Raw genomic sequence first — 27,691 nt, 5'->3', positions numbered from 1 at the left:
CCACATCACATTAACGTTTTTTAATCTGCCTCCTCCTTTGTATGTGATTGGCTAAGGGGTGGGAGAGCTCTAAGCGGTTGACCAATCACAACAGAGCCGGCCGGCTAACCAATCAGAGCAGACTAGGCTCTGGTTTGTAGTATGTAGTACATATGCCAGGCCTGTAAGTGGCGCTGCTGCCGAAACAAAATACATCAAAAGCAGCGAAGAAGAGCCCGGAGCATGGTTGCCATGGTTGCCCTTCTGTTTATTCTCCGCGGAGGACGGCGTGTTCTCCTGCTGTAAATCTCTCCGGTAGTCCACCAGCAGATGAAAAACACCCACCTCTCCGCCTCTTCCAAGGGACGAGGGAACCGTGCGGCAGAGTTTCCGTTAACATTTGTTTTCGCCGGTCAACATGTCCGTTAAAGTTTAAATCTTCCGTACAAAATGAGAAAAGTGCCGGTCAGAGGTCTTCTGTTATTTATTGAGCTTTCAAACAAATTGATAACGACTCTGTATAATACTATAATAATAAACGGTGCCTGCCTCTCTGAGCAGGAGACGTGGGGAGAGGGAGACGGGGCATCGTTATCAGAAAATGATCGTCAGAGGCCATTACACGGAGCCGTGTGCCCTCCCAGAGCGTTCCGTGTGCAGGTCTATCCACCTTTGACCCGTTATCCTTTGCGGGGTCCGTTTCTATCGTTTTGTTACGGCCTCGTGTGAATGAAAGGGCTACGAGAGAGAAACTATGCGCTTACAACCCGTTTCGTCCTCGCGGGGCCGCAGCCTCAGACAGGGTGAAAAGAGGTGCTGCAGCGCAGACATGAAAGCATGGACACCACACTGATCAAGAGCATGATAGGGCTCATTTATAATGTTAACACACTTCATTTTAAAACAAGACATTCTGTAAAGAATAAAACCAATAGACATGTTTCAAAGTGCTACAGAGCTCAAAAATACCTTTATTACCATTTTGTTTTCACTGTTTTATGTCAATGAGAGATTCTAAACATTTGGGAAAAAATAATTTCCTTCTTTGAAACAAAAGGGGACCTCTTTTAAAATCACAACCGGATGTCTACAAAATCATTAAATCAAACATTTGGGATGACAAACTATTCAAATAAAAAAATCACATCAGAAAATTAAAAATGACAAGTATTTAAGAGTACAAGTTACTCATTTCACAATTTAGATAAAGATTTATTTGTCTGCAGAAGCGGCCGATGCAAACGATCAGAATAGGAATCCACATCATCGCTCTCTGATGAGTCATAAATGCATTTCTTCAAAGCTAATCAGAACAAATGAGTTGCTCTCTTCCCCCCCCCCCCCACACACACACACAGCTTGTTGCCTACAGCTCATAAATACAATCAATCTGATATACAAACATTTGGATAGATTTATTTTAAGCGACATTTTATTTCCGATTCCTGCTGTTCTGAAGACCCCTTGTTTTGGTGACATCATCAAACGGCAGCCTATCTGGGACGCAAGACCCCGACGCATCTTGAAGTCAGGAGTTATTTATGGGCAGGAGGACATTTAAATAAATATCTGAATATCTGTAAGGGAGGCCAGTCTCTCGTGTGTCGTGCAACATGTTTCCTTCACTGGAGGAAAAGCAAACGACACACTGGATTTATTGTCACACAAAATGCCATCTCCGGTTTACAGAATAAGTCCAGTCTGAAATTAAAAGGTGCCACTGTCTCTCTCTCCATCCTTTCACACATACAAACAATCAATCATTTGCACTTCAGACACAAAGAGGGAAACCTAAAACATGACAATGTGTTGATCGTTCTGTTAACAGTGTTAGATCTGAGGGGAGCAACACGTTTATTTTTCAGCTTCTCGTATGAATGGTACAAGCCTAAAACCTATCCGTCTGTTTCCTGTGTGGAAGCAGGGAAAAAAGCCTGTTTAAAATTCACCAGTGACGATTACTGAACTGAAGGAAGAGTGGTTAACGATGAAGATTGAGACGGAGTCTGCTCTCCTTCGCCGCGGGCAGAACGAAGGGTCCTTTCGGCAGAGAGCAGCAGGTCCATGCGCTTCATCTCTTCATCCAACGACAAGTCTGTTTCCACCATCTCTCTACAGGAGGGGCTTATTTTGACGGTGGGTACTGCCGCTGTCCGCCCAGACGCCCGGGGCGGTGTCCCCCCCCCGATGGTGCACTCGCCTGAGAGAAGGGATACAAAACAAACTTTAAGACGTGAAGAGATAAGAGCACTTTTTAAAGATAGAGCATTGTAAATAGAAAAACATAATTCAATGACAGGTCTGGGGTACTTACACATCTGAAATTCTCTAAGATTGAAGACAGTCATGTTATAAAATGTGTGTCTTTTTAATCAAATGTTATTAAAATAAAATACAATTAAACGAAATATATAAGAAAATAATCCACAAGAGCTTTAGCATTATAATGTCAGAGAAAATAAAAATTATTGGAAATGTACGACTTTAATCTTGGAAATGTAGTTTGTCTTGGAATATCGCGCTATACCCCCGGCTCTATCCCTTCTGTTTCACCGATACATTCACCTTATTAGCCATTGTGCCTTAAATAACAAAACTATTATTATCGGAACTAAAATCCTAAATCCTCACCTGTGCAAACTGTGCAGGGTTATAAAAGGTGACGCCTCCAGCGGGGGGAGGTGCGGGGGCAGGGGGGCTCTGCAAAGACCACACACAGTTACTACAGTGTGTGCTGAGGCACTCCACACTTTGGTGTTTCAGCAACATCATGAAAACAGAAGCAAGGAAAAGCAACGGCACACAGGCGAGGCTGGCTGTGGTGAGCATGCAGTGTGGAGGGTGGTTGAAGCGGTGCGGTGGCAGCATGCAGCGTCTCCAGCAGGCTCACTCTGACCTCTCGTGACTTAAGGAAGGACTCGGCTGTAGTACACTTAGAAGAGAGATGTTAGCGGCTCTCTGAGGCTGTAGACAGCAGGGCTTTAAAGGTCAGCTGTTATCCTGTACACGTCACCACCTCAGTGTTCAGAGGCTCTGAAGTGCCCTCTCCCTTTGTCCTGATCCTTCTATAGAAAAGGAGCCAATCAGATGGCCACTTTGTGATGTCTCAATGTTTACTTGGGTTGTGCCATTAACCATTAACCAACCAATGTAACCCCCCACCTTATCACCGTATCTCTTCCTAGAACACCATTGTGTTTTTTTAAACCAAAAATGTTTCAACAGCTACAAAGTGACGATGTAGGGAATGTTCACTCTTTTAAGGTCTCATGTATCACCAAAGTTGTTGGAATGAATTCTTGAGGGAAAGATAAATGTCTGAGGAAAGCTTGAACACCACGTGTGGAACAGGGTGGCAGCGGTGGGCCCATACTGCAGTATACGGCGGTGCTAGATGTGACCGTGCCGTGTATTTGGAGGGAAAACGGACACCATTGATCGCGCGTGAGATAAAGGTGCAGATTGTGTACATTTTTATATCATAGTAAATTATTCTAAGGAATTCCTAGTATTAGTAGCTGTGTTCTAACATGCTTTAGATATAAAACATATTATAGTAACCTTCTATTCAAAATAGATATAAATAATAATGATTTAATACCAGATACAACAGAGTGTTATCGGACCTTGAGAGGCGTGTGGAGACATTACATTACGAACCTTACATTAGCCCCAACACCTCCAAAGCCAGACGGCTTCGTCTAGAGGGGAACGCAATGTACTTAGTGTCACGGTGAATCTTTTGATTGTTGATGAAATATTTCAGTTGGGACCAGATGTGTGGAACAACAGAGCAGCGCTCAGCGCATCTCAGAGTCAGCACGTCACTGCATCTCCGGGCAGATCGACGTGTATGTTGGAAACGGATTGAGAGCAGAGTGAGAGATGCTGGAGACGGCAGGCGGGAGAGCAGCGGGCATCCTGGGCCAGATGGGGGGGGGGGCTCTGGGTGCAGACAGTGAGTCGGGCTGCGAGTAATGTGGTGAGCTGGGTGTGTGGGGGGGGGGGGGGCAGGCAGGCAGGGTGAGGGGGGCCATTGCGGGCCCGGCAGAAGGTACCTGGTTTAAATGCTGACTCACTTCGCGTGATAAAGAACTCATTGAGCTAGAACGTGAGAGCTGAAGACAGCAGGAGGGAACAGTAGACAACAGAAAACACAAACCCATGTCAGTAATCTTCACATGCACTGCATTAGATTCCATCCACCAGATCACAACCCACACCAGCGTTACATTAGGATTCATGGAGAGGATAAGATCATGAGCACAGACTTGTACTTTTTACCAGGCTGCGCATTTAGTATGATTATGCAGAGTTTTAAAATGGACGTGCATGCACCCCCATGTGGTTTCCCTCTCTTCTTTTAACTTGGATTCATACAAAGAAGCCCACTGCACGCACTGGCTGTTAGGGTGGAGCATCATGAGGCAGTGGCAGGACGCACTGTGGCGACAGCAGGAGGAACGTGTCTTACCTCCCCGGACTGAGAGCCGTCCGGCACGGGGTGGCCTTCTGGAGCGGGGGGTAACAGCGTGGGGTTGAACATCTACACAAGGGAACATGGATAAGAACAGATGTACCTTTGTGTCTCACGACTAGATGACCTCTAAGCTATTGCTACCATGAGCAGTGGTGCACACATTGGGTATCGCGAGCACAACATTACAATCAGTATCTCTACTGTGGACAACTGCTTTTCAAATCAATAAGCAATCCGTCCAATCAGACGAGTCCCCGACATCCTCAAAGTCAGTCACAGAGTACAACTATTGGCATTTTCTGGTTAAAACGCCATTTTTGATACTGAACATTTCAGGAATGGACTCAACATCTTCAAAACCCTCAAAACAAGCCCTGAGAGCACGAGGCTTCTCAGGTTCAAACGTGTGGCGAGATGAGGATGAGGATGAGGATGAGGAGGACTGCAAACTGAGTCGATGTGCCATACAATGATCTTTCAGACTGTTTCCACCTAAATGAACAACATAACATCAATGGCAGAGAATATCAATGTCTCGCAGAATATTTACCTACAATGGCTCTAATACTCATAAGTGACACTATTTGATGAGCATGATAAGCATTTGTTCACAAAGCCGACTCATATTAAAGGTCCCCGACTATACTCTTTTCCATCAATATCTTCCAGGTCTCAGATATATACAAACATGTCTCTGAAGTGTTTGGCAGCATCCCATAATCCCCTCTGTTTCAGCTCTGTTTCAAAAGTGCTGATTCTGTGTCTGTAGCTTTAAATGCTAATGAGCTGCTGCTGGCCACGCCCCTCTGTGAATTGATTGGTTAAAAAAACAAAACAATGGTGCTTTGGGAGGAGATTCAGGCAACAAGGTGTGCGGGTTACCTTGTTTGGTTATTAGCTAATCAAGGTTGTCCACACTTTGTTCACAGAGGGCCAACTTACTAAGGGCCGGGCCCCCCACTAGGCCTCACTAGGCCTCACTAGGCCTCACTAGTCCTCACTAGGCCCCACTAGGCCTCACTAGTCCTCACTAGGCCTCACTAGGCCTCACTAGGCCTCACTAGGCCTCACTAGGCCTCACTAGTCCTCACTAGTCCTCACTAGGCCTCACTAGTCCTAGTGTGGCCTCACTAGGCCTCACTAGTCCTCACTAGTCCTCACTAGTCCTAGTGTGGCCTCACTAGGCCTCACTAGGCCTCACTAGTCCTCACTAGTCCTAGTGTGGCCTCACTAGGCCTCACTAGTCCTAGTGTGGCCTCACTAGGCCAGTAAGGCAAGCAAAAAGTGAGCAAAATCAAATGTAGCTATTTATGCAAATACGTTTGACAAGATTTGTTAAAAAAAGTTCTCAACTTTAATTGACTGAATTTATTTGAAAAGTGGGTTTATTAAACACATACTGTGTTATATACTCTATGTTAACATTTACGTTTAAGAAATACTACATCAGACCATCACAAGTTTCAGCTGTGGGCCACATTCCCTTGTACTTTCAGAATTTGCTGCGGGCTAAATACAAACGGAGACAACTAGAGGCACACATGCTTATCAATAAAACACATACACAAATGGATTTAGCATAGTAGGTGACATTTCAAACTATACCTTTTGAACTTATGACGTTCACCACTACAGAGAAATAGATACCTGTGGAGCCGCGTGGGTGTTTGGTGAGTTCTGCTCCTGGTGTCCTCCTTCACTTCCCTCCAGAGGCTGCTGGTCGGTAGGAGCTAGACCAGACAGAACAACATTACATCCCTTCAACTCTTTATTGTTCAAACAAAAACAAAAGGACTTCTGAAGCTCGCCTGTGAATGGCTCTGCCCACATATCCACTTCATCCTGACACCTACACACCTGAGCTAGGCACGAACAGGTTGGCAGGCATGGACATTGGAGCCAGAGGAGCGAAGAAGTCTGCCGGAGCGGGGGCGAACCCTCCAGCTGTAGCAGCTCGGCTGGGGTTCAGCACGTCCACGTATCTGCTCTTTGTGCCTGAGAGGAGAGAAGCGCATGTGAGAGGAGAGAAGCGCATGTGAGAGGAGAGAAGCGCATGTGAGAGGAGAGAAGCGCATGTGAGAGGAAAGAAGCGCATGTGAGAGGAGAGAAGCGCATGTGAGAGGAGAGAAGCGCATGTGAGAGGAGAGAAGCGCATGTGAGAGGAAAGAAGCGCATGTGAGAGGAGAGAAGCGCATGTGAGAGGAAAGAAGCGCATGTGAGAGGAAAGAAGCGCATGTGAGAGGAAAGAAGCGCATGTGAGAGGAAAGAAGCGCATGTGAGAGGCAAGAGACGGATGTTTGTGCCAAGGCTGTGTATTAGGCTGATTTTAGGGCTGCGACTGAAGATGATAAAATGGAGGAGTCTATAAAATGTCATAAAATAGTGAAAAATATCAATTCAGTTTCTCAAAGCCCAGGTGATGTCGTCATGTCTTAAGCTTGTCTGTCCCAAACCCAGAATGTTTTATTTAATATGATATAAGACCGATAAAAGCTACTCTTACAATTCATCTATTATCAAAAAGAAGTTGCGGATGATTTGTCTACTGATTGTTGCAACTCCATTTGTTTCATCATCATCTTGTAAAGAAAGTGTAATGGAAGGTTCATCATGGCGTGGAGCTCACCTGCCCTCCTGGAGAACATGTTGACAGGCGGACCCCCGCTCGGGGGGGCAGTGGGCCCAGCCATCTGAGCCATCTTGGGGATGCAGGGGGGGGGGGGGCGGAGGCTTACTCTGAAAGAAACAACAGGACATCAGGACCGGTCGGTCTCAATGACACATCCAGCCTGTCTGATAGCTGGGGGGGGGGGGGGCAGTACGGACCTCCTGCTCCGGCTCGTTCATGTCCACCCATCTCTGCTTCTGCTCGTCCCAAACGATCTGACGGAAAGAACACAGGGCTGTCACTGCTGCCGCTCACAGGGCGTGACCTGGATCAGGGTCGTCTCATTCACCTGGCACGTGTGCACGGTCCCTTCTCAGATGAATACACACCACCCGAATACAGAGGTACGTGAACACAAGACCTGCAGAAACAACACCTGTAACTCACAGACTTGTCGTTGTCGTCCGGCAGGTGCGCCTCGTTCTTCCCCTTCCTGATGATCCAGCTCAGCAGGCCTCCGACCCCTCCCCCGCCCCCGCCCTGCAGACAGAGACATGGCACTGATTAGCAGTGTTTGGGGAACCTGCTACAAAGCACCTGTTGATAACAGCAGTCGGTACAGTACAGTTACTCGGCTCGTGCCCTGCGTCTCTAAGCTCTCCAACTGTCTGCATAGCGGGAGGAGCAACATGCAACATCCCTTTGGCTTGCCACTTCATGAAGACACGGAGCACATGACTCTCATAGCAGAGATCAACAGCTGCATCGTGGAGGAAGGCTGCCCGTCTCCATGGACAGAATCCATGCCAGCTGCCTGGACCGAGTTCTGCATGATGCCACCAAAGAGAGGAGGTCTGTGTGCAGGGACGGCCTATCAAGGGTGTGTGCTCATTCCACACCAACTGCTGATGGGTAACGAAGGCTGCAGGAGACCTGAGGGCACAGAGGGGGGATGGAGGAACATGAACCTTTTTCGGGGAGTTCTTCTTGGCTCTCTTGGCCTCCTCTCTGCGGGGCTGCTCAGGGATGGAGGGGGGAGGAGGCGAGGCCTGCTTCACCACCGAGTTGCTCCTCTCTCTTGCTCCAGAGTGGGTGGACGACTCCGAGGTGGTGCGAGAGCGCCGCCCCGAAGGCTGCAGACCAGAACATACCAGCCAGAATGTTAGATATTATATTAAAGATATAGAAAAAGCAAAAGCAAACTATGCTATTTCAAAATGATGGATTAAAAAAATGAAGATTCTTTTGGGAGCTTCTTCTTTTTCACCGTCTCGTCGTGCACTTTCTCTTAATAATACAATTGTAGAGGTTCTGAGATCTCAAGCGAAGTTAAATCAACATTCTTTTTATTTCTTAGGAAAAACCACCTGCTCTAAATCAGAGCTGAAAACAAATCAACCCCAAAAGCCTAAACCTGGACAAACGAGTGTTTGTATATTATATAAACATAGATAACCCTTTCTGACGAGACTCATCAGCTCGCCTCTTTCTTCTTTCCCGTCTTAAAGCAGTAACTCATTATGATGGACTCCTTGGTAATACCAACGTGTTTTCCTTCAGGTGAAACCAATGTTGAATCCACAAGTTCAGTCAGCCATATCTTACATTCCCTAGCTAGAACAACCTGCTCCAAATCAGAGCTGACCCCAACGTGAACACACCCGGACAGATACGCACCATATGCATTGAAGATTGCGAGACAGTCCTCGACCTCCTCCCAGGACCCTGCAGCACCAAGAGACACAGTAGTTCATATGTTAGTAGGCGAAAACTCTTCTCTGGATAAAGACCCCTGAAGACGGCCACGTGATCTCGTCCCAGATACTGACCATGGTCGCCATTTGGTCGTAGAAGTCCCTCTGCGGGGTGAAGGAGGGCATCTGATGCATCTCAGGGGGGCTATGGATCATCGGCTCGGCAGGGGGCATGTGCATAGGAGAGGGGGGCATGTGCTGAGGCATCTGCAGTGGTGGGGGGTTCATCTGTATAGGGGGGTGCGGTGCATGCGGGGACATTTGGCCCATTTGAGGAGGTGGGGGTTGCTGATGGGCCCCTGGGAACATCTCTATCTGCTCAGGTTGAGGCTGGAAGGGAGGGGGGGCGAAGACGGGGCCCTGCGGAGGGTAGCTTGGGGAGACTGGCATCTGGCCCGGGGGTCCGCTGGGGGGGACCGGGTAGAACTGGGGCACGTCGTTGGGTTGGAAATGCTGAGGAGGGGCCATCCCGTCTTGGAGGATAGAGGTGGGAGCTGAGAGGAAGAGGAGGGGGACAAGATGGTACATTTCAAACGTCATGATATAAGAAACGGTTCAAAGAAGACAAGAGGTCAAAGGTTGATCAGCTGAATGGACACGGAGCGTGATGCGCTTTGAGTCAGAGGCAAGAGATGTGGATGACAAACACAGATGACCCCCCTCCCAGCAAAGGGACCTGGGTCTGAGACCCCACTTTCACAATGTCAGGAAACAGATAACCCCTTGTCTCTCCTTCTGATGTTCCAGAGGGTTAGTGTTCAATCGTTACCATGGTCACTCATTTTGACCTGTTCCTTATTCCATCTCATTCTGTACACTTTCATTGAGTTTGAATGGAGTGTGATTTTCCTCTGGTCAGTGAGGTGAAACTACTGCGTCTGTCCATACATCTAACCAAGGATGTGTGCTTTGATAAACAGCGAGGTCAATTCAAATAATTAAAAGTAAGTAAAGTAAGGTCAAATAATTACAAGTTTTGTTCGTAAATAAATTATAATATTTCCCCTCTCTCTGTTGATGTTATTGAACATATAAGCTAGTGTAAGTGGGACACACACACACACACACACACACACACACACACACACACACACACACACACACACAACACACACACACACACACACACACACACACACACACACACACACACACACACACACACACACACACACACACACACACACACACACACACACACACACACACACACACACACACACACACACACACACACACACACACACCTGGAGGCATCAGCTGCACTCCCTGCTGCGGGGGGCCTGGCAGTAATGAGCTCATCAGCTGGTTGTCGGGGCCGTCCATCTCCACCGGCATGTTGTAGGGCTCAGAGGGGCTGAGCTGGTCCAGGTCCGAGCTGGGGCTGCTGCAGTCGTACTGAGAGGAGGGGGCTCTGTCCAAGCTGTAGGTGATCACCCCCGTCTGGAGAGGAGATACAAATTCAACATTTGGTACATGGGCCCAAACTACACAGAACCATTCAAGTATAAGACGTCGCACTCAGGTCCAAGCAGCCCATCGGAAACTACCGTCTTCAAAGTGCTACATTTTGAAATCCTTCCGTTTCCTGCTTACCCGAATCTGTCCGTCCAGCTGCCTGAGGTGGCTCAGCCATCCAGGTTCCACAAACAGCTCCTGCTCCGGCTTCTCCTTCAGTTGTGGATCGAAGAATCGCAGCTTCTCTGACATCTGTCGACATAAAGCACAACGTAACATTTGTTTATTTAGCTGAAACCGTTACGTATCTGAAGTGAGAGAAGAGGAGTGAGTGCATACCTGTATAATTTGGCTTATGAACACAGGAGAGTAAAATGAAGGCTGCATGAGGACAGTCCTCGAAATAACTTCACAGTAGTGGAAGGCCTGAGCACTCAGACCGGCTTCAGCTAGGCGGCATGCATAGATCAACTTGAACACCTTCAGAGAGATACACAGAGCAGAGACAGCGTTACGCAGGTAGGGCAAACACTTCTTCCTCAGTTTGGATAGGCCTCTTTCATATAGTGCCCAAATAAGGTTTATTATTGTATCTGTAAATAAAATAGAAATGCACCTGGAAGTTGGGCTGTAAGCAGGGCTGGGAGCCCAGAGACTGAGCGTACTCATAGGCCTCAGTCCTCTGGATGGCTTCATTGCTCGCACATTGGAAAAAGGGCATACTGAAAAGACAAAGATAAGATGTGTGAGACATAACTTGCTAAATGTATTGCGGTCTATAAAGGACCCTTAGGAACACTCCACCATCGTTCCTGTCCCCCAAAAGACAAAAATCACCAGCCTCAACGACTACCGCCCAGTAGCACTCACCTCCTTCACCATGAAGTGCTTTGAGCGGTTAGTCAAAACCTTCATCACCTCCTCCCTCCCTGACTCTCTGGACCCCCTGCAGTTTGCCTACAGAGCTAACAGGTCCACAGACGAAGCCATAGCCCCCCCCTCCACACTGCCCTCTCACACCTGGACCAGAGGAACACTATGTGTGACAATGCTGTTCATTGATTACAGTTCAGCCTTCAACACCATTGTGCCCCCCAAGCTGGCCATCAGGCTCAGAGACCTCGGGCTCAACAGCGCCCTCTGTGTCTGGATCCTGAACTTCCTGACGGGCAGTGCGGGTGGGAAACATCACATCCTCCACCCTGATCCTCAACACCCGGAGCCCCTCAAGGGGACTACGTGGAGAGAGGCAGCAGCTTCAGGTTCCTCGGGGTCCACATCACTGAGGACCTGACACGGACTCTTCACTGAGGACCTGACACGGACTCATCACTGAGGACCTGACACGGACTCTTCACTGAGGACCTGACACGGACTCATCACTGAGGACCTGACATGGACTCATCACTGAGGACCTGACACGGACTCATCACTGAGGACCTGACATGGACTCATCACTGAGGACCTGACATGGACTCATCACTGAGGACCTGACATGGACTCATCACTGAGGACCTGACATGGACTCTTCACTGAGGACCTGACATGGACTCTTCACTGAGGACCTGACATGGACTCTTCACTGAGGACCTGACATGGACTCTTCACAACTCCACCATCACCAAGAAAGCTCGACAGCGGCTCTTCTTCCTCCGCAGGTTCAACATGGACTCCAGGATACTCTGCTACTTCTACAGGTGCTCCATAGAGAGGATCCTGACCTTCTTCAGGTGCTCCATAGAGAGTATCCTGACCTTCTTCAGGTGCTCCATAGAGAGTATCCTGACCTTCTTCAGGTGCTCCATAGAGAGGATCCTGACCTTCTTCAGGTGCTCCATAGAGAGGATCCTGACCTTCTTCAGGTGCTCCATAGAGAGGATCCTGACCTTCTTCAGGTGCTCCATAGAGAGCATCCTGACCTTCTTCAGGTGCTCCATAGAGAGCATCCTGACCTTCTACAGGTGCTCCATAGAGAGGATCCTGACCTTCTACAGGTGCTCCATAGAGAGGATCCTGACCTTCTACAGGTGCTCCATAGAGAGGACCCTGACCTTCTACAGGTGCTCCATAGAGAGCATCCTGACCTTCTACAGGTGCTCCATAGAGAGGATCCTGACCTTCTACAGGTGCTCCATAGAGAGGATCCTGACCTTCTCCAGGTGCTCCATAGAGAGGGTCCTGACCTTCTACAGGTGCTCCATAGAGAGGATCCTGACCTTCTCCAGGTGCTCCATAGAGAGCATCCTGACCTTCTACAGGTGCTCCATAGAGAGGACCCTGACCTTCTACAGGTGCTCCATAGAGAGGACCCTGACCTTCTACAGGTGCTCCATAGAGAGGATCCTGACCTTCTCCAGGTGCTCCATAGAGAGCATCCTGACCTTCTACAGGTGCTCCATAGAGAGCATCCTGACCTTCTCCAGGTGCTCCATAGAGAGCATCCTGACCTTCTCCAGGTGCTCCATAGAGAGCATCCTGACCTTCTACAGGTGCTCCATAGAGAGCATCCTGACCTTCTCCAGGTGCACCATAGAGAGGACCCTGACCTTCTCCAGGTGCTCCATAGAGAGCATCCTGACCTTCTACAGGTGCTCCATAGAGAGGATCCTGACCTTCTCCAGGTGCTCCATAGAGAGGACCCTGACCTTCTCCAGGTGCTCCATAGAGAGGATCCTGACTGGCTGCATCACGGCCTGGTACGGCAGCTGCACCGCCCTCAACTGCAGAGAACATCACCAGGATGGAGCTGCCATCCATGGAGGACCTTCACTCCCAGCGGCTCAGGAAGAAAGGCCTCAGGATTATCAAAGACCCCCGTCACCCCAGCCACAAACTGTTCAGTCTGCTGCCGTCTGGCAGGCGGTACCGCAGCATCCGGACTAAAACCACCAGACTCAGGGACAGCTTCATCCCACAGGCAGTAAGACTGTTAAACACCTGAACTGTTGAAACAACATCCACAATATTCATCTGCTACTTAGTAATTATTTATCTATTTATCTAATATATCATTCCAAAAACTTGCATACAAGGCGCGTTCACACCTAGTACTTTTCCCACAAAGGTTCCTGAGAACTACGATTTAGTTGCGTTCACACCAAAAAGTCCCAGGAACTAAATTAGTTTTAAAGAACCTTTTTTACCCCCTTTTCAGTCTTTCGTTGGAGAAAAAGGTTCCTGTGTCTGATTGGCTGGGCGGATTGCAAACCACGCCCCGTCAAACTCCCAAAATGTTTTGTGAAGCCGCCATTTTATTATCCTCGCATTGCATTATTAGCATTAGCATTAGCCCAGCGCAGAAACGCAGAGAGACTATGTGAAGCCGACAATTGAGTGGCCCAGACCAAGCAAGGAGGCAGAGGCAGCACGTCCCAAATATAACCCGGCGTGGGCATTTATTACAGCATGAACACAATACACACAGCCTCAATCCTGCTGCTGTTCACGTGGGCACAGCCTACAGCCACCGGGATCTCACCCACACTACCAGCCTCAAACAGACAGGGCAACAGACCCTAAATACACACACTAATCAGCAATTCGACACAGGTGGGGGGGAGGAGACAACACAGGGCACCAGGTGCACACAATCAACAGCCACAGACATGGGGGAAGGGGAACACTTTTAACATGAAACCAGGAAACAGAGACAGACAAACTTACATAAATTCCCATGTAATGTTTTTAGTGCTAGAGGCCGAGATCGATGGGCCCAGAGATCACCTCCGTTACAGACTAACTTATGGCAGCACAAAATAAAACATGGGAGCGGTGGAGATGAGGAGGTGTCGGCGTTCTGGCGATTTACTCGAAGGCTTCAGTAGAAGCTGCTGGGACTCCCAGCAGCTTCTACTGAAGCCAGTCCCCAACTCCGGGGACTTCCGGCCGGGGACTTTGGGCGGCAGTGTACGCCGTGAAGTGGTTTGTGGCCTGCCAGTAAACCCAAAGCAGAAGAAGAAGAAGTGACGTCAGCGGCTTCATTTGCCTAATCCTCCCCCAGGAACTTATTCCGGTGTGAACGCGATCTGTACTTAGTTCATGAGAACTAAAGAGTTCTCAGGAACCTTTGTGGGAAAAGTACTTGGTGTGAACGCGCCTATAGACTCTTATTGCACTATTTCAAACTATTTTTCTTTTTGTATTTACTATTTACCTGCACTATATCTTTCTGTGTATCTGTATTATTGTGTTGCACTGTTGGAGAAGCCTGTGACCTCAGGATGTCATCGGCATAACTACACTGTTGCTATGTTCGTATGACAAAATAAAGAACCTTGAACCTTGAATGTGTGTGTACTAGGGCTGTCCCGAATACCATTTTTCGGCCTCCGGATATTCGGTAGTAATCAGCAGCGAATATTCGGCTTCAACACGTGTATTTCGGTTTATTCAAGACATTCATTTTGTTATTCGACAGTATTGTTGTTTTATAGTTATATGTTAATGTGAATAACCCAATTTATCTTCTTTGAAATTGAAAAGGATATTATGTTTGTTACTTTCGTTGCAGTTGTATATATGTCTTAAGTATATATATATATATATATATATGTATCTATTTATTTATTTATAGAAGGACCATACCTACAAATACATTAATCTTAGCAAAGAGAAGAGATGCAATATGCCAGATTATAGCTAATAGCTAATTTCCATCTGTGGTCCTCAGGCAGGTTCATAACACTCAATAAACAAATAACATTGGATGATCTCTATCAGTCAAACAATTTTAAAGCCTGATTTAAATACAGGTTACGAACATAATACTTAGTACACTTCAAATACACTTATATAAAATATCTAAGATATAGTATGACAATACAGTTCAAATGAAAGAAACTGTAATTTGGCTTGGCTTCCTATTTTGTATGGACATGCTTTTATTTTGAAGGAGAGTTAGCGCTGTTGACAGGAAGTTGTTGTTGCTATGGAAACAACGTGACCGACAAAAGGAGCGGAGATTAACGGAGAAAATAAATATCTACATATAAAGACGGAGAAAGTAAAGGATAAAGTGTACGGTTAAGTGTTAGCACCCCACGAAGAGGCACAAGCTCTTACGTTGATATTGGAGATTTCAATAAATTCAAAAAAAAGAAAAAAAAAGAATATCCGAATAACAAAATTGAAAACCGAATAGTGGGCCAACGACTGAATATTCCGATATTCGGGTACAGCCCTAGTGTGTACCTGCCTCCATCTCTTACCTATGGTTGGAGCCAATCAGAACCATCTTGGTGCTCTTCTTTGTGTAAACTCCCAGACCCACCTGGGCCATCAGGTAGCAGAAATGAGCCGCATCGATCAGCCCCTTGGAAGCTGCAGCGAAACAACGCAGGCCCCGACAGAATGTGAGGAAAGGTCTTTGTTGTGGTTCAGAATGAAAACAATACTAGTTTCATCTTTTAAATCACTTCGTAAAACTCATCTCTTATTTAAAAACTAATAATGCCACTACTTGGTTTTACTCTACATCCATGTTTTATTTGTAATCACTTTATATTATCCATTTGTGTTATTGTTGCTATTGTAGAAACGTTGTATATATATTACAGCCCTTAATGGACCTGGACATTACATACATGTATCTCCCACACAGAGGAGTTTACTTTGAATCCATGTAAAGCACTTTGTAACTTTGTTTTGAAAAGTGCTGGATAATAAAGTTATTATTATTATTATGATTGTTATTATATAGTTGAATGCAGCCAGATTGAGTTTTGATGCATTCCTACCCAGAGTGTCTCCCATGGTGCTGATGGTGCGGGTATCCAGGTCCAGAGTGTGTGTGAGGTTAGACAGCACCATGGCCAGGTGGGGGCGCCAGTCGCCCCACTTCTCCTCTCCGCAGCACTGCATGAAAACAACACATATCTTCACTTGGAAGGCAAAAGAGAAACACAGGGTCACACACCCTGAAAACACACACCTTGTGCCACTCCTGAGGAGTAATACAGAAGAACATGGAGGGGCTAAAGAGAGAGAGAAGCTCACAGTGGCTGAGGCCGGCATCCTCCCTGACATCAGCTGGTACACCGTCTGCAGGGGGTCGTTGATGGGCAGACTGTTGGCAAACCTACACAGAACAGGACCCACACATATTACATAAGACATATGCCACACTGTGGGTGCAGCTATGATTAAAAGTCACTGCTGCTTTACCTTGTCATGACGCGTGCATGCGTCCTGTTGTCCATCTTGCTGGCCAACAGCAGGGCGTGGCCCCAGAGGCCCCCCTTCATAGCTGCTTCTAGTGCATCCTATTTCACAGACAAAGTGTAACTCATTTAAGATTTTACAAGATGCTAGTTATGTGACTTTAATTATGATGATAATAACTAATAACTATATTATAGAGCACTTTTTCAAACTAAACTAGAAAGTGCCTGACATGGTTAAACAGAAACAGGACTGCAATGACATCCAGCCAGAGAATTACAATAATACAAATACAATGCTAAAAAAAGTAAATAAAAGTATAATTAAAATGTTTTTTAACCTTGATTTAGAAGTTATTTAATAAGTAATTAGTTATATTTCTTCCTCTTCGTTGTTGATTTTCATTTTAAAATCATATTTTTTTTTGTATCTTTTATCTTAATTTGTTTTGCTTTGTTTGGACTCTAACCATATAACTTCTTAAAATGCAAATAAATTACATTACGTATTACGCATAAACTAAATATATACAAGTAATCAGTGAAATGTTAAGGTCTTCCTGTTAACGGGCGAAGACACACTCAGCAGGGCTGATGTGACGCTCTCCCAGAGCCGGGACTTGTTCTCTACCTTCTTGCGGCCAAACAGCAGCAGCTCTCTGAAGCGTTCCGTTTCCTTGCCCAGGTTTTCTGGGACGATCATGAAAGTGTCGGAGAGGAGAGACAGCGGCCCGGCGCCCAGCTCCTCCTCAGCTCGAGCCAGCGGCTCGTTGTTAAAATCTATCAGGTTGGCTTCATTAGGACTTTTCCCCGGGAGCCAGACGGAGCGGTGCTCCTTCAGCAGGAGGTCAGCGATGTCCGTGCCGACCACCGTCTACAGAAACAAGAGTGACAGTGGGAAAGGTGTTTTAGACAAATATACACATTGTCACTTTGACGTGTTTCCACCTGAGTTCCCAGCAGCCTCACCCCGTTCTGCCTGCAGAGCAGCATGATGAAGTCCCACAGCAGGCGGGCAGAGTCCCGGTCGAGGAGGTTGTTGTCCCGGGCGCACTCCAGAGCTTTGTTCTGAGAGAACTTGATCACATCCACCTTATGGGTCTCTTCCCTGGTGGAGGACATAAGATTAGCCTTTATTGATCTCCGTAGGGAAATGCAGGTGCTCTCGCAGCAAAAGCACAAGAGAGGATCATAGGAAGGAAAAGACGAGTTCACACAAGGATAAGAATAATACAAAATAACAGGTTAGCAGTGCTTAGTGGCTACCGGCTTGGTAGTAGTAATAAAAACAACAAAAATAAAAGAAAACATATATTATTGATTTTTTACATATATACATATACTGTACATATATGACGGGTGCTTTCTGTAGGACACAATGGGCTTTGTGGAGAAATACAGAGACGTGAAACAAGTGATAAAGTGTGAAAGGCTTTCGGTTTACAATAACAATAAAATACTTTCCCAGCCTTGTTCTTTAAAGCTCAATGACTCAAAGCTATTAGAGGTGTACAGAAAGGGCAGAATGCACTTACTTCACAAGAGGGCCAGGGAAAGCCCGCAGTTCTGCCTGTTCGGGGGTATCCTGCAGCATGGTCTGCAAATAGAGAAATGGATTAAAATGCTGCTTTATACAGCCTAAACATAGTGTAACTTTCAGAAGGAAAACAGGATGCAACTGGAAAGGTTATATGTTCTAATTTATACCTGTAAGGTTGAGCAACATATCTAACAGATTCACAGAGACTGAATCATTAGTCTGTTTGTCTAACAGTCATGTTTACACCTTTACACGTTTCAATCCCTCACCGCTGCTTCAGTCATTACAAACAGTGGACCAAATCTTCCCACAGTAAGGTGCTGAAGTATTATCAGCTAAATGTACCTCCAGGTTGTGGATATCAACGAGAGCAGGCTGGCCAGCTGAGGGCAGGTTGGGCAGGACTTGGACCAGATGACCACCGGGGCCAAAGCGGGCACAGCGGTGGGGCATGCTGAACTTCTCTGGGGTTGCAGGACGAGGAGGAGCTGCAGAGGAAACATCACTCAGAGTAAAGGCCCTGACACACCTACCCGATGTTGGGAGTCAGAGGCCGTCAGAGGCAGTCGGGCATTCGCGGCACCCTACCCGGGTTGGTGTGTCCCGCACGTTGTTGCTTTACGGCACATTTTCACACCTCCCCCGAGTGAAAATGGAACCCAGACGCTATTTGTTGTTTGTTTATATCACGCAGCCTATTCTTCTTCTCTCGGTGTATCGTCTGTCTTCCGGTTGTTGCCTCTTTTGAATGACGAATACACACTACCGCTGCCTGCTGGTAAGGACAGTTATTGCCACCCATCAACTGAAGTCTTTGCGGTGTGTTCGTAGGCGGGCGGCGTAGCCGACGCAGGCGACGTAGCGGACTTCGGTACGCGTTCTTTGGTCTCAGGTTGGTGTGTAGCGGCCTTCAGACCTCAACATGTTGAATCGGCCGCGGGAGGTGTGAAAATGTGCCGTAAAGCAACGACGGTGCGGGACACACCAACCTGAGTAGGGCGTCGCGAATGCCCGACTGCCTCTGACGGCCTCTGACTCCCAAAACCGGGTAGGTGTGGCAGGGCCTTAAGAGGAGGTGGAATTTGAAGTCTATGAATGAACTCTAGTCAACTTTCTGTGCAAATGCCAGACTTCTGGTCGATGTAGGGACGTCACAGGGTTGAGGAATAGTGGCTAGGAGAATTCAAAAGGACTTAGGAAAAGACGACCAGGCTTCAAGAGAATCCGACTGCACTGACACTATCAGACGTGTTTATGATGCTCCAGCGGATATTATTAATGTGCGTCTGCTGCGACACTACAGTTCTCTGTACAGAGGACTACTACAGCGCACATAGACACTTTGTGCTGAGCGTTCTTAAGGTGTTGTTCTCTGTGGGCTTTATGAACGGAGACCGCAGTGAATCATATATTCTTTATTACCAAGGTTGGAACTGAAATAAAAAAGTAAAGTAAAACTTATTGCTGTCCGCCTCCCCCTACGGTCCACACGTATGAATCCACATGAATCCTAATACGTATGACACACACTGTGAAATGCGTTAATATTTCTCCTTTTGATTATTATAGTGTTGAGCGGTCAGAACAAAGCACTTTGGCAAGTTATGGTCCAAGTTGTTAAATGTTGGACAAGCACAGTGACATGATCCGCATTTCTCGGTCACGATCGGTTGTTTCCGTTAGCGGCCGAATGTTGTGTCACGGTTAATGTTGCTGCCGCAAGGCATTGTGGGGCTAAACTGCCAAATCAAACGCAACCTTAGAACGGTGTACTCACGTTGCTCGGGGGCGGTCCAGGTGCTGTCTGCGTTGTACTCGGAGGGGTACAGGTACTGGCTGTAGTTCTGTGTAGCATCGGCGTGGTTCTGGTACTGTGCGTAGGAGTAGTCCACAGCCAGAGTGGAAGAGGTGGTGTCATAGACGGCTGACACCAGGTCAGGCTGGCTTCTGTACACCTGGCTCTGAGGGGGGGGGGGACAAATGGAGGTAATTATCGGAATTGCAAGACAAGAAATTCAAAATAAAGCAAACTTAAAAAACAGGAATACTTTTAAAACTCATTTCAAAAGAGCAGAGTTGGCCATTTCTTTAGTTTGATACCAAGACCTTTTGGTTTCAGAAAGAGGTGCAAGGCCAGTTTGTTATCCTATGCTTGAGATAATCATTGGACAATGCTAAGAACTGTATGCAATAGTGTCGAGTAAATAGTGCAGCTGGTCCTGATATTACATTTGGATCAATAAGTTATATCTTATCTTAGCGAACAAATAAAGGCTTAAATTGTAAAGAAACTGCTGAATGGAGCAGCTGAGCCCAAAGGATCATGAGACTCCCTGAAAGCGGACCCGACAGCACATATGCACTCAGAAGAATGTGTGCTGTTGTACCGGCTGTGATCGTGAGCTGAAGCTGCTCCTGCGGCTGGTGTTGCTGTGGGCGCTGTGCACGCTGTGGGCCGACTGCTCACTGTGGACACTGCGGCGGTCAAAGTCATCCCCGAACGCTTCTCCACGGCGACGGTAATCATCATCAAAACTGGCATCATAACCGGGGTAGTACCGCCACTGATCCTCGAAGCCCTCTTTCCTGTGAGAGGAGATACAGAACTACAGTTGAATGCACTGTGGTATTTAGACATGATGAGCCATACATGCAACAAAAGGTGAACCATTTTTAAACGTTTTAAATACATTTTTCCATCATTTCCATATAAAGTGATGAAACGTTACACCAGAACACCTTACACAATATGTGATAATGTAATTTATATGTACACAATGTGTTTTCTGTGCATACCTGGCAGGATACGCTTGTTGCTGCTGATTATAGTAGTTTTCTCTGCCTCTGCAGCTTTCATCGTAATTAGCCCAGGCCTGATCATAGTATGCTCGGTATCGCGGGTCATACGCTCCATAGTTGTACGCTACAAACAGAACATATCCATATTTTAGAACTAATTATGCATCATTATGTTTACTATCCAATACTTTTAACCTGAGCTCTTACCTCCATAATCATAGTGCTTGGCGTAATCTGCATAGTATTCATTGTAGGCACTTTGGTTTGCTCTGTTGGGATCTTCAGGGTAGCCTTGCCTGCGGGAGAAAGCAGGAGATAGGTGATATTTACAGGTAAGATACAAAAACATCTAAACATACTATGTACGTGTAACATATACCCATCAAGGGAACCTTATTTAGTTAGCAATATATTCTCTTTTTAAGTGAGACACTTAAAAACTGCTTTTAAAAGTGGGTATAAATTGTGACTTTAAGTATTAAAAGTGTCAATGGAAAACAAAGAAGAAAAAGCAGCCCGTTTGGGAAGCTGGAACAATTAAAATAAGTTTGAATCAAGATAGTTTTCATCCAATTTTTTATCGACTAATGGATAACTCATTCCAACTGCCCTTTACACTGCTGTAAGTGGTGCAATATTTCCATCTAAAATGGAAGGAAGTAGAAAAATAAAGGGTCATAAAATGGAAATACTTAACTACCGAGAAGTATGTCCAATTTGTAATGAAATAAAGTACTTGAGTTAATGTTCCATCACTGAGCCAGCGTATCACAGACCTGGAGGAGGAGCGGTCAGAGTACTGGCTGGCTCTGGAGCTGGGTCTCTCCGGCTGAGGCTCTCTGTACTGAAGGTTTGGATCCCGATAAGCTGCCGCCTGTCCTTCATATCTGCCGTACCACGGATCAGCTCTGCCCCTGTACGAACCATCCTGAGAGATAAAACACTTCAGGTCACATGTCTTTCATTCGATGGCTGCAGTTGGTCATGCATGATCTTCTTCTGCATCTCAAAACTAAAAGGACTTTTCACATACTGGATAATATTGTTGAGCTCTAGGATCCCCGGGTGGTGGAGGAGGCGGGTACTGGCCAGGAGGCTGAGGCGGGTACTGGCCAGGAGGCTGAGGCGGGTACTGGCCAGGAGGCTGAGGCGGGTACTGGCCAGGAGGATAAGCTGCTCTGCCGTCCGGGTATTCTCCATAATTACCATAATAGCCACCATACATCTGCCCTGGCCCTGGAGGAGGAGGGGGCCCATAGCCCTGCTGGCTGCCTGCAGAGGAGGGTGGTCGAGGGGGCTCACCAGGAGCAGGCTGGGGAGCTCCTGGAGGTGCAGGTCCTCGAGGTCCTGGAGGGTATGCATCCCCTGCAGCAAGTGCCGGAGGTGGGTACTGGTCACGGGAGGGGGGTGCTGCACTCACAGGAACCGGAGCAGCATAACGTGGTCCCGGCGGTGCAGCCTGAGACGTTTGAGGAGCTTCAGCTGGAGGAGGCTGGATGGTTGCAGCTGCTTGAGGGGGGGCCGGTGGTACCTGTGGGGTAGAAGAAGAAGAGGCAGGGGTCTGGACAGGGACATTCCCCATCGCTCGTCCCCCCTGCTGAGCGTCTTTGGTGACCTGTAGGTAAAATCCATTACTGGACTGTGGAGACTCGTGCGGAGAGGCTGGGATGTGAGCTTGTGATTGGTGCATAGAGAAATCAAGCAGTTCGTAATTTGAAGGCTGATTATGATTAGAGACGGGAGCGGCTGCGAGAGAAGCGTGTGGATTAACTTGGAGCGCAGAAAGGCCCTCTCCAACAAATGATTGGCCCCTTGAGAGAGGAGGGCGGGCAGGCTGAGACTGAGTCAGGTCTGACACCGCCGAGTCTGCATAGTCTCGGGTCAGATTGAGCGGGCCGCGATTAGAAGCTGAAGGATTGAAGCTTAAAGGTCCAGACGGGAACAATTGATTCTGATCAGAGGTTACAGGAGGTGGTTGGGAGGTACTGGCACCCTGTCCCTGTGGGAGTGGCCTCACAGGGGGGGTGGTCTCCTTAAGGCTTGGTGCTTGAGCAGCAGTACTGGGGGGAATCACGCTGTAATTGGACACAGGCGGGGCAATCAAAACCGGCTGCTGGATCGAGTCGGCAACAAGGAGAGAAGCATACCCCAGGTTGCCGTGGAGGTCAGCCGGCTCCGCCTCACTCACCTGTGGGGGGTTCTCAAGGTTCTCCGAGTGCTGCTGTGCTTGGGTTCTCTGTGGGGGCTGCAGGTCCAGAGGGCTGTCCTCTGGAGGTTGGATCACGTCCACACTGGGCTCTCGTAAAGGGGCGAGAACTGTCGGGGCAGCGGGGGCTAGGAGGATGTTAGCGCCCAAGCTAGCAGGATCATGCGGGGCCCACAGAGTGGTGGCCGGGCTCTCACAGGGCCGACTGGCGCCAAAAGCCCGGGATGAAGGTCGAGAGTGAGGAAGGAGCACTGGGTGAGGCAGGTGAGGAACACCACCTCCAGGCCCAGCAGGCAAAGGATGTCCTTGGCCATAAATATTTTCCATATTATCTGGCGGCTGCTCCAGGTTTCCAGGCGGAGCTTTTGCACGGCCTTCCGCTACCACGTTAGCCCTGTCAACTTCAGCAGGGCGCACCCCTACTCCATGAGAGCGCACAGGTTCAAAGGAGCTGTTAGCGCTGGCCTGGAAGATGCCGGTTGGTTTGGGCGGGCTGGGTGTGGGGGCCCACATCTGCTCCTGGGGGCTCGGAGGTACACCCATAGCTCCAGCTGGGGAAGTATCAATCTGCTCAAAGTAGCCCACAGTGGCAGCAGGCAGGTTAGCATCCTCAGTGAGACGTGGACTCTCCTGCTGAATAAAGGTTCCCACGACTCCCGGGTGCCGCCGGGTGCCGCTTCCACTGCCATGGCTCATAGTGCTGTAGTTGGAGGACACACTGGCAGATCTAATTGGACGTGGAATCGAACCTGGAGTCTCCAGGTTTGGCCCAGTTTCATACTGGTCTACTCCCTGGGCTGCAGCAGGAGCAACAGGCGGGCTGCCATGCATTTCACTGGGTAATACTTCCTGGTTCGGGACACACTCCAAATTCTCCATGTGGTCGTTCTGCGGATCAGGGGGCTCCTGGGTGCTGGGCTGTGGTGGGTGGCAGCCTTCATTCATGTATGGTAGGTGTGAGTGATCCTGCAGAGGAGCATCTGATTGGCTGGGGTGGCTGCGATGCTGCAGGGATCCAGGAATACCGTTCACAGCTTTATTTCTATCTCCAGCCAGTGTTTCTTCATTTTCCACATCGCTGTCTTTGAAGAACATTGAGAGGGAACCAGACTCCTGCGAGTATGGGACTGGAGCAGAACCAGCCCCAGTGTTGGACGCATGTTGGGATGCATGAGACTCGGGCCGGGGCTGAGGGTGGGCCAGGCCGGTCCCCATTTGGTGGTAGCCTGAGTCTTGCGGAGGCATGTTGAACCACGAGTCCTGGGGGGCGGAGCTCTGACTGAAGTAGCTCTGAGTTTGGAAGTGAGAGTTCTGCTGCTGCGGTGCATTCGGGTCGGGCCATTGAGAGCTGGGGGCGTTTACGGGGTTCTGGGGAGGAAACTGAGCTTGAGACTGGGGATGCGCAGGTTGTGTTGGAGGGGCGGGGGCGTTGTGATGAGGTGGTGGGCTCAGGGAGGGGTACATCTGGGTCTGCGGAGGTAAATTAAAAGGCTGTGGCGGTGGGTCGCTAGTAGGCTGGAAATAGTTCTGCACTGACGGAGGGCGACTACCGTGATCAGGGGACCACTGGGAATACGAGGAGGTGGGAGGCACCGGCTGGAATGGAACGGGCTGAGAAGGGGGCCGCCCTTGATACTCCTGGTTAAAAGGTGCCTGACTCTGTGCTGGGGCTGCAGCTGCATGTGGGGGCTCCAGGGCCACAGATGGTGTCTGATCCGTAGAATTAAAATAGCCCTGTTCGTTGTGTGAGGATGCATATCCTGCCGGGCCGGGTGCCGAGTAAACACGGGGGGCCGCTGCACTGTGAGGGTTGAACAGAGTCACCCCTGGTAGAGAGGACGGTAAGGGACCAGGGGGCGTGGCTGACCCACCCTCCGGAGTCTGCCGTTGAGGAGGAAGCCCTGAGCTGGCTTGCGAGTACATGGAGTTTGGAGGGGCTTGCATTGGTGGAGGGTTGCTGTTGGGAACTGTTGGGAGACCACCAGCAGCCATAGGGGGAGGAGCTCTAACAAAAGCAAAAGGGTTTGTCATGGGTTGAGTAGTGGGTGCCATTGGGGCATGAGCTGCTGCTGCTGCTGCCGAGTGCTTGAGAGGCCTGGTCCTGCGGAACATATTGGGCCCAGAAGGAGGAGGAGGGCCGCCAGAGGCTCCTGGAGGTCCACTCCAAGGAGGGGGCTGCATGGCTGCAGAGATAAAGGGTCCGAGGACCAGGTCACTCTCGAAGATGTAACTGAAGAGACTGAAGTCAGGCGACACTGGGGAAAGAAAAGCAAAGAGGAAGTGGTAAACAAAAAGCTGCACATGCCTCTGATGGACTGCCACTCCTTTATTTGTGGAGTGGGCTTTGGTCTTATTTAAACAGCGATGGAACGTGGCAATTCCTTCATCGCCTCCAGGATGTTGATAATGAAATGATACAGTACTATATTCAGTTACACACAATGTACTTATTGTAATGAATTGAATGCGCACACGCACACACACACACACACACACACACACACACACACACACACACACACACACACACACACACACACACACACACACACACACACACACACACACCACACACACACACACACACACACACACACACACACACACACACACACCACACACACACACACACACACACGATTTAAAAAGCACCTGCTTTAGGATCACAAACAACTCGAAGGGTCATTTTCAATCTGGTGGCTTCTAAAAAGATGACAACAAGTCAGATGCCATCATGCCTCATAGTAAATGTGTTTTATTGGGGATGGCAAAGGATGAGAAAATGTTGCTGATCTGATCAAATAAACGGATTTGGATTGAAGTTAGGAACTTGCTGATTGGTTAACAAATACAATGCGTCAAATAAATCCTGCTGACAAGTTAACATTAGTAACGTTTGTTAGATGTTAACAGACATGCCACAAAAACATATGACTTTAGTTCCACCTGGAGTAAATCCACCAGCTACCCTGCAGTCTACAAAGTACTTCAGACTAGCTGCTCCTTCACCAGCTTTGAGAACACTTTCATGATCAATCATTATAAAACATATCATATATATTATTCTGACATGGACCAATCTGCACAACGACTACTTTTACTGTCGCTACTTTCACTATATTTGATGTGAATACTTTTCTACTTTCACTTGAGTAACATTTTGATTGCAGGACCTTTTCTTGTAACAGAGTATCCCTACACTCTGGTACATGTTATTTTATTCAAGAACAAGATCTGAGTACTTTATCCACCTCTGGCTGATGATAAACTATATTTCTCAGATACATACTGTGTGCATCTGTCAGTGGGAAGTTCGGGGGGCTAGCTTGGACTGACATGCACCCCCTCACTTGCTAGTTTGGAAGATAACCAGGAGAAATAGCTAGTAGGGTAGTGTTGTTGATAGGAGGAGCTCAACGGGCATGATCCCGGATCTATTAAGTGCTCAGGGTTATAAATCCACCAAAATCTGTTGCAAGCTCACGTTAGCTACACCGACAGTCAACATGAAACCAAACAAAGTTAGCTATCGAGATACACACTGTCAACTCCTGATCATGATCCAAACTGGTTGATATGGCAACTAGTTGGTACGCTATGCTCTGACACGAAATTAAATTACACATTAAGCTGCTGACGAGGAAAGCTCCAGAATAGCTCAACAGCTAACGGTAAGGCTACATTTCTCTACATGTCCTCAAACGCCGATCCCAGCACAACATTGCTATATAAAGTCACATGTAGCCTACAAACTGTTCAAAAACGACAACATTAACATTTTGTACATGTGTAACAGTGATCGGGTCATGAACAGAGCAGTTTCAAGTTACTGGCCACTGATCCAGCGTCATTTAACAGGTTCACTGCCTGGTCAGTTAGCCTTAGCATCTGTGCTTAGTTAGCATAGCTTGCTAACTAGCCTATGCTAACAACAGGAGTAACAGTTCAAATCCTGTTATAAACTCGGGATTAAAACAATCAGAGTAGAGCATTATTAACGATGGTACATATTTACTCAAACCCAATATCAGAAATGTGTAAAAGATGTAAATACATTCTTACAAATGTGCAGGACAGTGAGTCTGACACACCGCCACCATCTTCAATGAACACATCCTACTAGGCTACGTGTACAAGCCGCGTCAGAGGCCAAACAAGGGTGACGTCACCACGGGGCGGGGCTTGTTAAAGGTGAGTTCTGTGAATTGACCTGATCCATTTCTGTGCGTCAAATAATTGATGTTGTTATAATTAGGACTTTGGTGTGGGCTTTAGATTTAGTTATGTTTTTTTGGATAGATGTTAACATTTCTACCATTGTGAAGGTTGTCTCGCAAACCTATATTTGCTTTATTATTCAACAGGTACATTAACACACACATTTGGCTTGCCTTGGTGGCATGTGTTGTGCTGGACTTCGAATCAGGGGGTGGCAAGTGCAAACCCCACTACAGTCAGCATGTCGTTGTATGGGCAAACACTTCACCCCAAATGCTCCTGTGGGGATTGTCCACAGTATTGAATGTACGTAAGTCGCTTTGGACAAAAGCGTCTAACAAATGACATGTAATGTAAAAATGTCATGTCATTTCTACTGTAGTTTAATATTGTTGTCCTCCTTTTAACAAACTGCATTGGGATATCAAGTTTGCTAATTCATTTGAAATGTTTAAACCCTCTCTTAGGCACAAGCATTTACTTGAATTAAA

At 47.7% G+C, this 27,691-nt stretch overlaps 1 protein-coding gene and 1 long non-coding RNA gene across 2 annotated transcripts; one reads left to right on the top strand and one right to left on the bottom strand.

Moving 5' to 3' along the window:
- Positions 1-919: 919 nt before the first annotated feature.
- On the bottom strand, positions 920-27,129 carry sec16a (SEC16 homolog A, endoplasmic reticulum export factor). Its single transcript, XM_034095316.1, is given in 32 exon segments — positions 920-2,179; positions 2,611-2,679; positions 4,059-4,097; positions 4,454-4,525; positions 6,107-6,189; positions 6,317-6,454; positions 7,086-7,168; positions 7,170-7,195; positions 7,286-7,342; positions 7,515-7,607; positions 8,036-8,200; positions 8,745-8,792; positions 8,897-9,315; positions 10,069-10,264; positions 10,418-10,531; positions 10,619-10,759; positions 10,896-11,001; positions 15,487-15,598; positions 16,015-16,132; positions 16,274-16,355; positions 16,442-16,539; positions 17,069-17,311; positions 17,407-17,545; positions 17,973-18,034; positions 18,323-18,465; positions 19,755-19,938; positions 20,365-20,563; positions 20,774-20,900; positions 20,984-21,072; positions 21,553-21,704; positions 21,810-25,237; positions 27,045-27,129. Coding segments are annotated over 31 exon segments (7,026 nt in total). The 5' UTR covers positions 25,164-25,237; positions 27,045-27,129; the 3' UTR covers positions 920-2,104.
- LOC117455762 (uncharacterized) lies at positions 26,128-27,691 on the top strand. The gene is made up of 3 exons (XR_004553168.2): positions 26,128-26,653; positions 27,055-27,173; positions 27,347-27,691. It is a non-coding gene; the product is annotated as an uncharacterized lncRNA (long non-coding RNA).

The sequence above is a fragment of the Pseudochaenichthys georgianus genome, chromosome 12, assembly GCF_902827115.2.
Source record: "Pseudochaenichthys georgianus chromosome 12, fPseGeo1.2, whole genome shotgun sequence".
Taxonomy (NCBI): Eukaryota; Metazoa; Chordata; class Actinopteri; order Perciformes; family Channichthyidae; genus Pseudochaenichthys; species Pseudochaenichthys georgianus.
This window is presented reverse-complemented; position numbering and strand designations above follow the sequence as displayed.